Raw genomic sequence first — 17,176 nt, forward strand, 5'->3', positions numbered from 1 at the left:
CTCTCCTGCCACCACTGTGGTTGGCGTGTCTGAGCCAGGCAGGGCCCAGTAACACTGAATTGTGTTCCTGTCCCCTGCACTGGTCAGGGCTGCCACAGCAGCACATGCATGGAGAGCAGCCACTGGGAGCTGGGGCTCCCCACAGCCAGCACCAGCCCAGAGCCTGCTGTGTGGGACAAACAACCACTGAGGTGTCAGTGGGGAACACTGAAAACAGCCTCTCAGCCAGAGCAAGGAGGGATTTCTGTGTATAATGGAAACCTCATACTTAAGTGCCTGGTGACCATGGTCTATTTTTTACACTGGTGATGTGCTTGAAGCAGAAGGATGATGGCACCCAAGTGTCCCTTTTAACCAAAATTATTCTGTGATTTGTTTAGCTGTTTTAAGGAGTGTATCTTTCTCTCTCAAGTTTGGGGCTGTAGTCAAATCTATCTTAAGCAAAAGCAATGTCACTAAATTCTGTGGAGTCATACCTGCCTGCACTGGGAGAAATTGGTCTTCGGGATTTTATGGTACTTATGCAATACTCACCTGGGAAACAGGAATCTTGCTTTTCAAGAGAACATGACACCCAGCTAATTTCACTTCCTCTCTTACAGCAAATCTTCTCGGGAGGGCTAAGCAACAGCATCCTATTTAAAAGTCCTGTCCCAGTTTTGGAATACCTGTGCCATCAGAAAGCTATGGCCTTATTTTATCTGTTTATATCTAGTAACAGCCATAGGGAAATGAAGTTTTGTTTTCCCATCACACTTATTCCCCAGTGCAGCAGTTAAAGAACTGTTTTTCAGAGTGTTTAGAAAGCCCACATTTTTCCCTGGTAACTCAGAGCATAGGAATGTCCTATGGCAAAGGAAGAGCTGGCAAGGACATGCATGCCAGCATGTCAGCTGGCCAAGGGTGGGAGATCCCCCACCACTTCCTGCCTGAAGGTTCCCAGGGTGCAACTTGGGAGCACACTCTGTTTGTTTTGGATGTGTGAAGCCCCTGTAAATACCCTCTGTACATGCCTGAGTTTTAAATATATGTAGTTAGTCTCTACCAACATGTTTCAGCCTACACAGGGCAACATCTGTTGAAACATGCAGCTCTGGCTTAATTTTAGCAGAGAAAATGAAGGAAAACTATTTCATCCATCATTAGACTAGCATTTGGGAGAAGATTTAGGCCTGGTTCCATCTCCTAAAGCTAAGCAAATTTTGGCCTCATCAGCAAATGTCTGCTGGTGCAGCAGTGTCTGGCTGTGACACTGGGACAGGCTCTCAGAGAGCAGCAATCCTGGCCCAGCACACACACTGCTGCCCAGGGAGGCTCTCAGGTGACCAGGCAATGTGCACTGGAAGCAGCTCTCCTCACTTCTCCCACATGTGGTTTTTGAGCACAGCCCATGTTGAAGCAATGTGACTGGAGAGCGCCAGAGACAAGCACTAGCAACTCTGTAAGGGAAACTCTTGGGGAGTAAAGGGAAAACACCCAAAGGTCTCTTTGCCACAGTGCCAAAGCTGCTATGTGTGTGATGGAGGGGAGATGAACACCTCCTAAAAGCTGTTCAGCAGCTCACTGTAGTCTGCAGGCCTGCTATGATGGTCATGGACAACCAGCTTGTATCCCCTCACTCTCTTCCAAATGTCTCTGTAAACTGGATAGCAGCATGGCAATGTCTGATACTAATCCCAAACTGCATCTTCACCCTCAGCAACTGTGGGCACAAATCTGCCTTTGTCCCTCTGGCCACCAGTTTAGAAATAAGTGATGAGAAGTGTGAGACCAGCTGGGCGAACCCTCTGCCATGTTCCAGGTCAGAGCCACACACGTTTGTGGGGCTGCCTGAAGATGGGCTGAATGTAGGGTGGACATCAGCTGTCTGCACAGGGCAGAGGAGCTGCACTTGGTGTGCCCCCCCTGTGCTGACAGTGCTGTGGCACTGTTCTCTGAGAGCACCAAAGTGCTGCAGTTGTGCAGTGGCTAAGGCATAACTGCAATGTGCTTAAAAATTAGTGTAAAATTTAGAAGTTGGCCATATGCAGCATAGCCCTGGAGTGGATCTGGTTATGCTGGGGTTGGCAGGGGGACTTTTCTGTTGATATGAGCTTTTATTAGATGGGATTTTTTTTTAGCACTGCATGATGGGAAGCACTTGGACTTGTAGCCCAGAGCTGGGAGATGCTTTACTGGGAGCTGGCTTAGAGGAACCAGTGTTCTTTCACTTTCCATTGGTGATCAGATACTTTTCCATATACTGCTTCCCTCTATTGATAAACAAGGTCATAATGCTTATTTTCCTTAACTTGAAGCAGCAATGTTAAGGTCTGATTAATCCTGTGCCATACAGGTCATGCTTGTTAAAATTGAAAGCCATAGATGATTTTATGTGGAAGAGATTGCCATATGCTGAAATGGTATGAGAAGCATTGTTTCTAGTTTCACTTTCTTTATATGTAGAAGGCAGGTTTCTTTTCCCTTAGACTTGTGAATTTACAGCTCCATCATTTCTTGTAGGTCAAGATATTTATAAAATTGTATTTTGAAAACATGTCCATTTTTATGAATGAGTGGCAATCCTTCAAAAGAATGAAGCTCACAATGCCTTAGACATAGAAGAATAAACAAAAATTAAGAAGTTTAGCTGTTACTTACTCTTTCTGGAATTTAAAACATCTGTGATAGGAAGTTTGAAAGTCTGTTTAGATAGATAGCTGAGAATTTGGTTTGTTTTGGTTTGTTTAGAAAGTATGCTAGTTATTTCAGATGTTTGGCCTATAAAGAATGTAAAACAATTTAATTGTCTCAGGTCTGAATTTAATTCAAGTCACTGGCAGAAGGTCACTATATTCAGTCCAGGGTATCATTCAGATTTGCCATTTAGACCTAAAAAATGTTACCATAAAAATGTTGGCATGTTTGTTATGCAGGGAGTATAATGTCTTAATTGAAATGCAACCAGAAACTATTTTAAAATCTTCTATTACAGTTCACATGACAGACAGTATTCTGTAGCTTTAGCATCTGTTTTAAAGCCAACTCATGAGATTTAGCCTTTGTCTGACTAGAACTCTTTTGATTTCGATGAAGTTGCACACATTTAAATCCTGATTGAATTTGTCTCACATGATTGGCTTTTTAATTGCATTATTTAATTTGCTTTATCTCCAACCCAGTGTTGTAATGTGGAGCTTCAGCACATGTCAGAATATGATCAATAATGGATCCTTTCTTCTTCCTTTTATATTTTCACAGTTACAGGGATCCATTAAAAGAAAACTGGAAGATGATAGCTCTCCTGCCTCCAGTGGTGTGCCTGATGTCACTTTCCCAAATGACAGTAAAAGACTTTGTCTTGATGATGTAAACCTTGCCATGGGCCAAGGCGCCAATCCGAGCATGGCGTGTCCAGAAATACAAAGTTCTCCGTTCCCCACGGGTCACAGCACTTCTTCCCTGGGAGTCACAGGGCACCCAGTGCTGCTGGAAAACAATCACATGAATGGGGGAGGCATTGGCTCCCCGTTCTCAGTGCCAGCCAACACAGAAATAAATCAGAAGGGGTCAATAGGAGGGCAAACCAACAACATTGTCCATTACGACGAGAAAGGAAACAGCTTACAGTCTGTGGACCAAGAGCTGCAAGATCTGTTGGAAGAGCTGACCAAAATGCCTGATCCTTCTCCCAATGACCTGGATCTGGAGAAGATTTTGTGCAGCAAGGCTGAAGATCCACTTGGTCTGAGTCATTCCCAACCAAACATAAGTACCACTCCAAAGTCCTCCCCGCAGACTTCCCACTTGGAGAACCATGTTGCTAACAAGGATTTTTCTCCAGGCTGCAATCCAACCAGTGGAGGATCCCCTCAGATGAGACCATCATCTGCTGGAGCTAACTTCCAGGTTCCTCCCTCAAACAAACCTGCTGCATCACCCATCTCTACAGCAGCTCAGAACAAAAACCAGCCACCACCGATGCTCCCAGTGCCCTTGCCCAACATGCCAGGCTCCAACTGGCATGCTCAGCAGCTAAAGCAGCTGGCAGCCAGCAAGCAGGTGTCTGGTACCAAGCAACAAGTACAGGCTCCCAGCTGGCCAACTATGTCTCCTCCTGGTCTCTCTCCGCCTTACAGGGCAGGATCATCCCCACACCATCAACCTTTCAGTCCTCAAAATGTTATGGTGTCTGGCATGCCTGCTAATAATTTACCAGGAAACAACATTCAGAGTCCTCAAAACACTCTGCTTTCAAGCATGACTTCCAGCAGCACCCCGTCGAATGGCCCCTCTCCCCCCTACGGCTCTGAGAAGCTCTCCAGTCCAGCTCTGAGCCAGCAGCCCTTCAGCCCTCAGAGCTCCATGCTGCCTGCTCTGACAGCAGCCAGCTTGCCAGCCAGCAGCATTAAAAGCCCACAGAACAACCTGGTTGCCAGCATGGCCTCCACAAATACTGGACCTTCTCCACCGTACAGGCCAGAGAAGCTGTCGAGCCCTGCTCTGCATCAGCAGCCCTTCAGTCCTCAAGGTACAATAATCTCCAACATCACTCCCACCAGCAATCCCACAAATATGCAGAACTCGCTTTTTAAATCAATGACTACAAACCAGACCAAAAATATGAACATAATTATGCAACAGCCATCCAGTAGCTTACAGCCAGGTCTGGTGAATGAGAGCCCTGTTAGCCAAGACCAGTTTTCTTTCAACAACACAAAACCACTGTCTCACTTTGCCTCAGAGTCAGCTACTCAAAAAATGACCCCTCTGACGGCAGGACAAGGACAGCAGTCCCTCATTCACTATCTCCAGCAGCAGCAGCAGCAGTCCCCAGCCACGCAGCAGCCCCAGCAGAACAGCAGCAGCCAGTTCCTCCAGCAGCAGTTCCGACAGCTGATGCAGCCACATCGGATGCAGAGGCAGATGCAGGCTGCCACACTGCCATCTCAAAGCAGACAGGTGAGAACCTCTCTTCTGTCTTACATGGCTCATGTGAAAATACCCAGTCATTTATTTTCTTAATTTGCTTTTCCATTTGTGTTTCAAATGCGACGTCACTAAATTTCTGAGATGTGCACAGTGCATACACGGACGAGGCAATAACAACCTCTGGTGTTATCATAGTAAATTTATTTATTTCTTCAACTAAAAAATGGACCATAATTCCACCATACATTGCTTGTTTTAGCATGGTGGAGAACTTTGTGCTATTATAAAGTAATTTTTTTACTTGTATAGGTGATAGTCACTTTTAGCTCATAGTATAATCTCCAGAGATATTCTCCTTGCATGTTTCATGTTATCCTTTCAGAGGGAATATCTTCTTTTTATCTTAGTGCCCTTCAACAAATTCATCTCTGTGTTATGCATCTGAGGCTAGAAAAGATCAGGTGGGGTGAGAAGTGAAGTTAAAATGTGTCCTTCATGGACAGCAGGTCAAACAGTACAGCTCCTGAATAGCAAAGAGGCAGACTTGAAATACCTGTTACTAGCATTTGCCAGAAGCCATTCCCTGCTTTGGATGAGGGCCATTCCCCACCCATGATGATCTGTGATACCAATCGAGCTGGTAAATGCAAAAATGCAGCTGGCAAAAGTGAGGCACAGCCCTGGTTTCTGTGCAGCGACCTCCTCCTCCCTGAGACTCAGTGAGAGGTGTGAATGTGCTACCACCCCAGATCAGAGAGATGTGCTGTGAACAGGTCCTGGGAGCAGGGAAGGGCTCAAGGATTGGGTCTGGGAGCAGCCTGGCTGTGATGAATAAACTCTTTTTATTTGGAAGAATAGTTGGAAACACCAGACCCCACCACCAAACCAAGGCTTTGTTAGGTTGAACCAACACTTTGTGAGCAGACTCCTCCAAGCTACTTAATTGTGTGCACACTCACTCCATCAGCAGCCTGGGAAGGACTGAGACACTGCTGTCCCAGCAAAGCAGAGACTGGTCACTGAAATTCTACTGGGATCTGCTTGAGAGCTGAAGTGTGAGATGCACTCCAGAGCCAGGTCTTCCTCGCCCTTCTTCCCTGCAAAGTGACTGGTTCTTAAGGAGGGGGATTTCATCAGTCTTGGTGTAACACTGGTGTAACTAAATATCAAAATGTCCTGTGACAGCAATGAGAAACAGGGGATAGTTACTGTCTATCAGTTTCTAAGGGGTAAGTCAGTGGGCTGCATTGCCCCTGTGCCTCTTCAGGATCCCCTCCTCTTTTCCAAGCTGTGCTCCCTCCGTTCTCCCTTCCTGCAGCAGGGCAGAACCGGTGCCTCACTGGGTTTGTGTGGAACAGGTAACAGGGAGGCATATCTAGTGCTCTTTGGAGGGTTACCAGTGAAAGGCCTCTTATTCAATAAAGACCTGGAGCAGTTTGTTGCTCCAGGCACACGAGGACCCTGCTTGTGTTTGGTGGGACCCAGGTTAAACAGAGAGCAGAGAGCGTTGCTGGCTGGGGATCCTGGCTGTGGATACGATTGAAAGGGAGCAAAGTGCAGCAGTTCCACAGATTACTGCCCACCAGATGTTTTACTCTGGAGGCAGGTGTGGGCGAAGAATACATTCATGGTGTTTTCCTACATCTTGCATGAGGACTAGTAAGTTGTAACCACATGTAACCACAGTGACATGATCACTTTTGATCATACCTCCATAACCTTTGAGGTTTTTATTTTGGCTTCACCACTTAGTCTATGAAGTAGGAATGTCCTTGTTGGATTCCTGAGGTTTCTATGCCCCAGTTTTCCCTGCTTTGCATTTTAGTGTTATACCTCTGAACCCCTTGCATCACTGATTAGACATTAAAAAAAAATTTCTGAAGTCAGTCTGTCTAATTGGCTGAAATATTCCTTCTTCGAGCAACTTTCCTGGTGCCTGTGCTGCATTTTCAGCTGATTCTCAGTGCCAGAGAGAGAGTTATTACAATCTTGCTGCTATCAGTAAAGATCAAGGACTGTTAAGACAATGATTACAGGTGATGAGCATTTTACATTTTCAGACTAGTTAGGTAAGCTTATGGTGCCTCCCTCATTTTACAGGGCAGACGTAGACCAATAATTACACACCAGATGACAGTGCTCCAGTTTTACAGTCTGTTGAGCTGGTCAAGAAAGATGGTGGATATTCAGGAGTGGAGCGTTTTGTAAGGTTTTGATAACTTTACTGCAAATCTCAGAAGAAAATGGATCCTGAGTGCTGAATAAAAAGATTACATAGGAAAATGATTTGCAGGAATCCTTGAGTCTGAGATGCTTAGTACATTTCATGGAATCTAGCAATTTGTCTGCAATAGATTTCTTATTTCCATTGAGAGATGGTACTGAACTGTGGACCCCACCTGCTCTGTACCAGTTTTACTCCATTAGAGTGAAGTACCCCCAGTGACTGTGGCTGTGATTTCCAGCAGTGTATCCAGAGCTGGATTTGAGCTTTGCAGAATTTCAGTGCAGTTCCCTCCTGAGGCAGGTGATGAATAGGACTTTTCAAGCAATGAGCAGTTGTTTCATTAAAAGGCACAACGTTAAAGATTCAGAAGATGGGGGAAACAACTTATGCGTCTCAAAAATTAGTAAATTTCTGGTGGAAAATTGCCCTTTTTTAGCCTCATTCACAGAAATTTGCTCAGAGAAAAATAACAGCATTCCCTGAAATGTTGTTTAGTGCTTAAAAGTCATCCCCTTACTCTGTGTGTGTGTTTGCAAATGTGACTAAAATTTATAAAAAGAAGGCATAGTTCTCTCTTCTTTGGAGCAAGAGGTGCAGCTTTGTACAGAAGAAGAATGTGGATGGTGGCCAGTTGGAGGGAGAACAATAAACCATGAAATTTGATCCTTGTAGCAGGCACAGCAACACGGGGAACAGAGCAGCAGCCGCAGACCCAGAGTGAGAGTTTTGCTGTTGTTTCACTGTGTATTAAAGCAAACACTCCACATTCCAAAGCAGGGTTACTGCTGGTGCCTCACAGCTCTGCCATTTTCGTAGTTAGTGATGTATCTTTTAAGTGCAATCAGTGTGTGTCCCAGATCCTGCCTTGCCTGGACACTGCTCCATCTGATAGGGCTAATCTCCCCCATCTGAAGCGCTGTGTCTTTATTGTTGGCCAGGACGGGTATTGATTGAGGCGCTGACAGTTTGCATTGTGTGGTACTGCAAAGCCTGCTGGGCTAACGCTGCTCTCTGGCCATGGGCAGCTTTTCATTTTATTCCTGTAGGGCTGAGACTGGTGAGTGACATTATACTCAAGGGTCTGCACTCTTAAATCCAAATATAAAGATGGTAGTAAATGCCGGAGTCAGGGGTAGTCTCCAGAACTATCACACGCTGTTTTCAGGGGTAAAGCTTCACCACTTGGCTCTGTCTGCTGTTTCTGGGTGCACAAAAAGCTGCATTTGCCCAGGCAGGTTGGCAAGTTGGGCATCTCCCTGATTTTCATGTCTAAATAGAGTTTGTACTTGCAGATTTCCTGTTCTGGAATGTCCAATACACTGGGCCCAGTTCTGCCTTCAGCAATGCTGGTACAACACCTCAGTTCAGAAAAGCTGCTCTGTCAGTCCCTGCAGTGCAAGAGCAGACAGACACAGGGCTCAGGGCAGGGAGGGAGGGATCCCCTCCTCCCCGAGGGCAGGAAAAGCAGCCGGTGATATTCACACTTTGAGTCAGGCTGGAATACAACAAACCCTTTGGGTGGCTATCTCTTTTCCAAAACCCGACCTGATCCGAGTTAAAACTTGGGAGTCTCAGGGAGGAGAGCAGGACTGCCCACTGACTGCCCCGTGTGTGAAATGCTGAGAACCAAACACAGCTGAGAAGGTTTTGTTTTGTTTTGTTGGGGGATGTAGGTGATAAACAGCCATTGTCTGGGAGGGACATGCTGTGTCTCTGGGCTCCTCTCGCACCGTAGGAACCAAATGTGCTATTCTTAGAGCTCTCTGCATTCCTGCTGACATCCCGCGAGTTGTACACTGGATTGTCGGTGAAGGGTATATTTGTTTCATCTCCATTGCCAAAAATACTGATAGAGAAAAAATGACAAGGGAAGAGACAGAGAGAAAACTTATTATTTGCAGTAAAAGTGGCTGTACTTTTACTACATATGGACTGCATATGAGATAGTCAAGAACATGCTGAGGACTAAAATATCCTTTGAAAAGCAAAGTATTTCTTTGACTGTGATAAAAGCAGCAATACATTATCTGAGTTGGAAGAATAAACTATAGGTTGCAGAGAAACACCGAAACTTCTGAGCTAGATTAAATATATTTTTTTTTTTAAAGTTAAAAAATCTTCTTTCAGAGCGTAAGTTTTCTAAATATAGAAACAAAACTAAAGAAATGTGCTGTTATGAAGAGCAAACTGACCCAGAGGTTAGATGTCAAAGGTTAAATAACTATAATGGAATACAAAATACAGCTTTTATTAATATGAAGAAATAGTAATACCATGGCCTGATTTCTGGGTGCCATATATTATGGGAAGTTATTTCTGCCTGTGAAAAGTCAGTGCACTGTGATTGTGAGGTGAGACTGTTCTGACTCAGCAGCACTTTATGAGCTCTGATGCAGGTTGATGAAGAGTTTGGGAAAGCAGAGAACACAACCTGCATCATCTGAGTACATACAGTCCTCCTGCAAGTACAGGGGAAAATAATGTTTTATTTGGGATTTCCAAGATGTCACAAGGCATCTTCCTAATGCATAAAACAATCACAGTATCATGCTTTATTAATAAACCAAAAGTACTGCCCAGATTTCATCTGCAGCTTCAATCCCCTACCCTTTTTCTTCTTATTTTTAAGAATATTCTTCTTACTCTTCTTACCCTTTCCTACTTATTTTTAAAGCCACTTTGAATGAAGTTCTGCTGGTCCTCTTCTCTTCTCTTCTCTTCTCTTCTCTTCTCTTCTCTTCTCTTCTCTTCTCTTCTCTTCTCTTCTCTTCTCTTCTCTTCTCTTCTCTTCTCTTCTCTTCTCTTCTCTTCTCTTCTCTTCTCTTCTCTTCTCCCTTTTTAAAATCTACCTTTTTTTTCTTTTACCAATGCTGTGAAGAGAAAACCAGATTTGATTTCAAAGGACAGTGGCAGCACAATACCAAAGCAAAGCCTTTGAGGGATGGAGGGCTTTTGAAGGCAAAGCAACAAGCCCTTCAGCTAATTAAGTGCCTTTGAATAGGGGAATAAAGGAAGCTGGTGATGAATCTGGATTACAGAGACCAATAAGGCTGAGCCTGGAGTTTGACATCTCCACAGATGTTAAAACATCTTCCTGAATGGTCATTTCTGAATTTGTATTTATCTGTGCATTTGCCAGTGAGTTGATATGTTTTTCAAACTTGGAGATTCTCTGTTCTCTTCTCAAGAGAGTCTGAGAGGAGCTTGACTGAAGCTATCAACTGCTTCTTCTCCCTTCCCTCCCCTGGGAATAAATGATGTCAGATAAGTTCTGGAAAGTAAGAAGTAAACTTGTGGAACAAAATGGGGTGCTTGGCCTCAACATGTCAACAGTAATACAACATTTTCAGAAGTAATCAAGATTAAAATACCTTAATTCACATCTGGTCTTCTGAGCCCATTGCTCTTTCCCAGTGTTTTTTTAAATTGCATGTGTTTTCTTCCTGTGTTCCATTTTGGGTATTTCAAAGCATTCCCCTGTTGTAGTGGAGCCCTTACAGACACAAGGACTCTGTGTCTTAACCTTCCCACTTCTTTGGCTTGTATTTTCAGATGTTTGCAGGCACTGATGGTTCCAACTGCTCTGCCTAATGCACTCATAATTCCTTCCAGTTTAGCTCTCTGTTGTGCTGATAGCACTCTTGGACACCACACAGCACATCATTAGGGCAAGCAATCTGCACAGAAGAAGCTTGTAAATAGACCAAAACCTTCTAAACACCATGTGGGGAGCATCCTCCCCCACTCTCACCATCACCCACCTTTTGGATCTGAAATTAATGCGGACACTACACCAAAGCTGCAGCACTTTGCTCCATCCAGACAGGTCTTTCCTTGGTTATGACCTGTTTAATAAAATGGAAAATGTTCAGCCACCAATTGAGCATGTAGAACACGGACAACTCTGTGGGAATCTTACACTGGACAAATTACAATCCAATTGGAAAGAAAAAAGAGGCTCAGGAGGTTCTGTAAACACCAGTGAGGGGTGCTGGAGGGTTTGAGGAAGTCTTCTCTTCCTTATGTGCAGGACAATGAAGCGATGAGGGAGGGTTGTCCAGGGTGGAGAAAGAGGAAGCAGTGCTCATGTGCTGTGAACACATACAGGGAAATGTGACTTAGCCCAGAGAAATTTGGGGCAAGGTGCTGCATTTCAGCCTGACAGGCTGCTTGCAATGTTCAGGTGCTCAGGATGGGGCTGTGTGTCCATGCTGTGTGTCCAGGCTGTGTGACAGGGCTGTGTGTCCATGCTGCCCATGTGGACAGTTCCTCTCAAGTTTTCCAGACAGCTTGGTAGCAGTTCACAAGGGTTCTGGGCTAAACATCAGCTGAATTTGGCCCCATCTCCAGATTTCCTTCTTTTTTTCTCCTCCCACAAACCCATTTTACTTTCTTTATTATCACAGATTGGAAAAAAAATCCATATGCAGAAATCTTTAATTAAAAGCAGTTGAGCAAAAGGTTTTGAACATACATACTTTCTCAACTGTGCTCTTAGATACAATGAAGTTTTAAACATCCTGGGAATCTAGGGAAGGGCTTGACAACCTTCTCACTGCTTGGCGTCAGGATGAATGCCATAACTTCCTTCTGTGTATCATTCTTAAAAATAACTACTTGTAGAGTGGTTAGTGATGGGTAAGGCGCATCCTCACTCACAAGTCAGCACACCCATAATTCTTACATTGCAAAGGTGTGTTCATGGCCAGCATGCTGAGGAATAGCAATGAGGAAATGCTTTCCATGACCCTGTTGTACACCCAACTCATTTCAACTGTGCTGTAAATCCCCATTAATATCAGAACATCTTCATTCCATTTTCCCCATGTTTTTGAAAGGTAGGGTTGTACATTGTCTGTATTTTCTGTCTCTCTCTTAGTCAATGACAGTTTGGGGAGCTTGTGTTGAACTAAAAGCAGCCTGGCTTTTGGAAAATGTGCTCACTTCCCTAAAACCATGCCCTACTTATTTCCTCAAATTTGATACCTAAATTAATAAATAATTTTAATACTTTCCAAAGTAGTACTGTTAGAGCATGGTATCTACCCTTGATTTTTGGGGTGCTTTCTACCTAGTATTGTTTTGTTATAGTCTAAAATTATATCTGTACTTCCCAAGGCAAAAATACATGCAGAAGCAAACAGAATGAAGGCAAACAAGTGTGTAGGAGAGTCCCTGGATGCAGTTAATGCCGTGCCTGGCTCCAGCAGGGCGGGCTGACAGAGCAGCCCCTTTGCCTTCCCATTCTGCTCCTCTGCCTTCCTGCCTGGCTGCATGAGCCCTGCACACCAGCTCAAAGTACAAACATGTTTTGATTCAGATGCAATACCTAGAAATAACTTTCCTGGTAAAATGAACTCGGTGGGGTTTTTTTAATTTTTTTTTTTCTTTGGGCATTTTGGAGAAATTTCAGTGTGTGGGTGGGGGAAAACAAAGCCGTGTCTGTAAACAGGAACTGATATTGTCTGTGGGACTGAATGGGGAGAGAAACTGAACTGGCCTCGGTGATTCTCTCATACATCTGTGAGTCTGGAAACACTGGGATGATTCACAGTTTGCTGATTAATACAGGAGCAAGCAAAATGGTGTGAATTAACGGCCATTACAGAGCTGCACTGGATGGCAAATATCCCCCCAGAACAAATGATGGTTCATGAAGATTGCTTAGAGGAAGAGGTAATGGGTCTTAAATACGAATTAGAAGCAGTCCCATCAAAGCTGTTAACATTAAGCTTTGAAAGGCAAACACTATTATGAGCTGTTTTCAAAAACTGTACATTTAGGAAGCCTATCAGTCTGCCCTGTTGGCTGTGTAATATTTCTGTCTCGAGCACTTGGGATATTTCAAGCAGCCAGCACTAATAATTGATAGAAATGCACAATCAGAATGCAGCAGCTCTTCTTAGGGCTTTGAAGGCTAATCACTCTATTACATGTTTTAAAGTTAAATTTTTTATAGCACATATAACGGCAAATATCATCATTATCAGTACATAATTCTGAAAAGCAGTACCATTAACAAGAAGTAATCCTGTATTACAATTTAACCCTTGGAATATAGGAATGTTAAAAGATGAAGGTAGTAAATGCATTACTTCAGTATGAATAATATTCTCTGCATAACCAGCAAAATTATTTAACATTTGTCATTGAATTAATGAAAACGCAATTCCTTGGATCAGTGTCAGGCAGATGCAGATGTGAATGCAGGTTATGCACAAGCTGTGCTGAGCTGTTTTTCCCCACTACAGAATTGATGAGAGACCCACAAGGAGGGTAAGCCCTTTAATGCAGCCAAAATAGTGTGATATCCTGGCCTAAGACATTACATTAACAGCTTGATCTTGTAAAGATGCAAACACACACACCTAAATTTACGCAGTGGGAGGTCATTCCAGGATGACTGCAGGATTATTTCTGAGAGCAGAGTGAATCATGTATGTATCTAGGCTTTGTATGCTCAAGAAAGACCAAAGGTGGAGCAGAAGGATGCAGCAAGGGGCCCAGCAGTCGTTGGCAATGCTATATTAGTGCTGCAGCAAAAAAAGAGAGGGAGTTGGAAGCTTTGATGCACTTGCTCCTGCCTCAGCTCAAGTTTACATTTGGATTATTTTTGGCTTTTCTGGTGGTGGTGTTGTTGTTGTTGTTCGTACTGGGGGTTTTTTCCCTCTAGGGGTTAGTACCAGCATTTTACAAACTTGCCAAGCTTCAAATAAATAAATGTTTTAATCAGTCCAGGGGTTACTTGAAGTCCTCTTATGTTTGTTTTTTAAAGTCATCAATTTCAGAAGGAAAATTTGCCCCTTGTAGGAAGAGAAGCTGTCCCATCCTCTCAGGCACAGCAATAAAAAAGCAAATGGGGAAAAAATATCTTAACAAAACACTTTCCCCCTCTCTTTTGTGATTAGCAGACTTCTAGTGTTAATGTGTTTCTTCCCTTTCCAGCTAGATGAGGACATACTACCCTGGAATATCAGTACTATGTATCCCTGTCATAAACAAATCAATTGCTCTTAGTGCTTAATTACTCAGGGCTTTTGAAAGCTTCTCTTTGCATAATAAATATGTTTAATATTTCCTTCACTCTGTGGCACTAAGAATAAACAGTTTCAGCGCTGGGTTGAAGGGTAGTTTACAGGACACTCGTGCTCGGGCAGTCTGTTTTCTCTCCCGGCTGCTCTGCAGGCTGTGTTTAAGCAATGAATGAGCAATCATATCAGCATTATTTTTTGTTTCGTACCACCCCCTTTTTCTCCTCCTTTGCCGCTCAGTCAGCACACTTTCTGCAGTGGCATTTTCGTTTTCTACACGGAATCGTGTTTCTCAGCATAGCTGCATGATGAGTGTGAGCCGCTTTTTTCTCCCTTCCCTCCCCTCCCCAGAGATGCCCTGTGACTTCCTCTATTAGTCCATTAATCGCCGTGGCTCAAAATTCAGTCTGATCAAAGGAGCAGAACGAGGTTGAAAAGTGCAGATTCTAGCAATTGACTTGACTGTTTAGATTCCCTGCTGAGCTCATTTAGAGCTGGAATTAGGCTGTTCCTGCTGTATCTTTCGTCCTTGGCTCGGCGCTAGCGCGCTGCGCTGCCTCGCCCAGCCCGGAGCCAGCGAGCATCCTCCCTGGCCAGCACAGCCCCACAGCCTCGGCTTGCCTCGATGAAAATATCCGTGCTCACATTTATTCAGTTACCTGACAGCAGGAAAAGTGCAGAACCAGTTCGCTGAAGGAGTAAATCTTGGTGGTTCTGGTTTTAGTGTAAGCATCGAGTTTCCATCTCTTGAAAATCTTTGCTATGGTTGTGGTGAATGATACGAGTGGGAAAGCAAGAATTAAAACAAAATGTAAACGGGAAATTTGTAAACAACGTGAAGTTTCTTGTAAAAGTTGTCTTTACACGGTAATGAGTCACTTCAGGAATACAGTTGGTGTTAATGCCTATTTATACATGCAGTTAGAAACTGGTGCTGTTTTCTCTCATTAATAGTCTTGTTTTTCTTGTTTGCTTAAGGCAAAAATGCAGACTGCCCATACCTGTGGTGTTTGCTGCAGATTAACATCTGCTTTTGCAATTCTTACACATCTCAAATTCCTGCTGATGTAACTGGGAGTACAAGCTCTCCAGGAACAGCGTTGGACTCTTGATGTCATTATTTGTGATTCTGCAGTTACCCAAAGTGTGCTAATATCTCTCAAATAGAGGTAGAGTCATTTGACATGTAAGTTCTTATCTCATTAAGGTGAATTATTGTTACTGAAATGTGAATGGTGTTCTATTATCAGAGAATATTATGTATATAATGGTTTAAGAGCACCTAAGGTCAGCAAGAGCAGAGAAATGCTGATAACATCACCACAGACTGTGTGATGGTTCTGAAATGTGAGTAAATCTTTAACTGAAAAAGGTAGACATTTCAGTGTTTTCTCATAGTTTGGGACTTGGACCAAAGTCCCCAACATTTATTTATGTTTTATTTTACTTATTTTTAAGGAAATTAGAAATTACTACTTGATAAGAACTTCTTCATAAGAAAAAATGTTGGCATTGAGGGTGAATATATACTGATCTGTTTTGTGCCCAGTCCAGAGTCTGAGCTTTTTCCTAGATAGTTGGCATATATCTATATGTCTATGAATTATATTTTTAGAAAGAACTGTGGCCTTCATGAGGGACCTGATGTGTTATAAGTTTAGTAAGGAACTTCTGTTTTCAGTGGGTTGCTCCATTCTAGGTTGACACAATATATAAAGTTAATGTGCTTTAGGTTATGAAGAGCTAAATAATAATCCTCAAATTTCATCCTTTATAAAGCATTTATCAGAATAGTGGGCTAAAATATTGCTTTCTCTATGATTTCTTTTTTTTTCCACTTATGATAATAGTATTGACAAATTTCATAAGGTGAAATGCTGTCTGGCAGCACTTAAAATACACTTTTTACATATTTCTGTCTTGATCAAGACAGGGGGAAGGTATGTACCTGCTGCCTAGATTACTGTCAAATATACCTGAAAGTAGAGTTGAATTGTACTCTGTTCTCCTAACAGACCCTGTTTGCTCCTCTGACTGGGTACTAAAAGGCTTTTATTGCCCTGCCTCACTAACATTTTCCAAATAAAACATTTTTTGCCAGTTTCTGAAGAAATAGCAGAACAAGTACCACCTTAGACAGACTGGAAGGAGTCCTGTGCTGTGGATTATAAACCAAAACAGTTGGCCAGAATAAGGAATTAAAGTAATCCCTGACATTAGGAACATGAAAATGAGATGACCTTCTGTACATGTGAGTTTCTAACCCAGCTGCACCACAGGCTCCCCTCCATCACTGTTTCCCCACACCTTTACTGGGCAGAAAACAAAAGCCCAGCCATTCAGCTGGGAAACTGGAACACATGCTTGCAAATGTTACAGCCTTTAAATGCATTGTATTTTTAACAGTAGTTCGTGATTGGAATGACAGGAAGGAAATGAGCAGAAAACATCCTATTCTATCTCTATATAAAATCTTGCTTGTCAAAGATACAGTTACTACAATAATGATGGGACGCCAATTGATTCATTGTGCTGGGAGACAAGTGCTGAGCCAGAGAGCCAGCGGGGTCATTTTCTTGCTCCAGCTCCTCTTTGGTTGTTTGCTGAGGAAGGGCAGGAGAGGGTTATAAAGCTGCTGCCACTACATTCAATTCATGTTTTTCTCAGAAGAGAAGAGACTCCACCAGCCAAGATCTCTTTCCTTTGGAAATCGTGGCTGGGAAGGGCCCCTTTGGCTCGTCAGACAAAGTGGGCAGTCAGACAGCCCCTTTCCTGAATCCCAGGCAGGCACCAGACGGCTGAAGGAAGAGAGGCACCAGGCTGAATTAGATTGCCTCCTGCTTTGGACAGTACGGCAGGGAGGCAGGCTTAATTGCTTTGCAGCTGTTCATTTTTTCCCCTTCTCCCTCCCCTGCCTCCTCTCCCTCCTCCCAGCTGACTCTGGAGGCAGCCCCTGGAAACCTCCCCAACTTGGGGGTGGAGTGTCAGAGGTTTGTGGACTCATTTT

At 43.5% G+C, this 17,176-nt stretch overlaps 1 protein-coding gene across 4 annotated transcripts in view; it reads left to right on the top strand.

Annotated features, from left to right (window-relative positions):
* MAMLD1 (mastermind like domain containing 1) overlaps window positions 1-17,176 on the top strand; it is a 243,387-nt gene that overhangs the window by 206,709 nt on the left and 19,502 nt on the right. For all 4 annotated transcript variants that reach the window (XM_064713259.1, XM_064713258.1, XM_064713257.1 and 1 more), the window contains one exon: window positions 3,241-4,941. In XM_064713259.1, coding sequence (XP_064569329.1) covers window positions 3,361-4,941 — 1,581 coding nt within the window. In that variant the 5' untranslated portion in view covers window positions 3,241-3,360. The remainder of the gene's footprint in view (window positions 1-3,240; window positions 4,942-17,176) is intronic.

This window comes from Zonotrichia leucophrys, chromosome 4A (genome assembly GCF_028769735.1).
Source record: "Zonotrichia leucophrys gambelii isolate GWCS_2022_RI chromosome 4A, RI_Zleu_2.0, whole genome shotgun sequence".
Lineage (NCBI taxonomy): Eukaryota > Metazoa > Chordata > Aves > Passeriformes > Passerellidae > Zonotrichia > Zonotrichia leucophrys.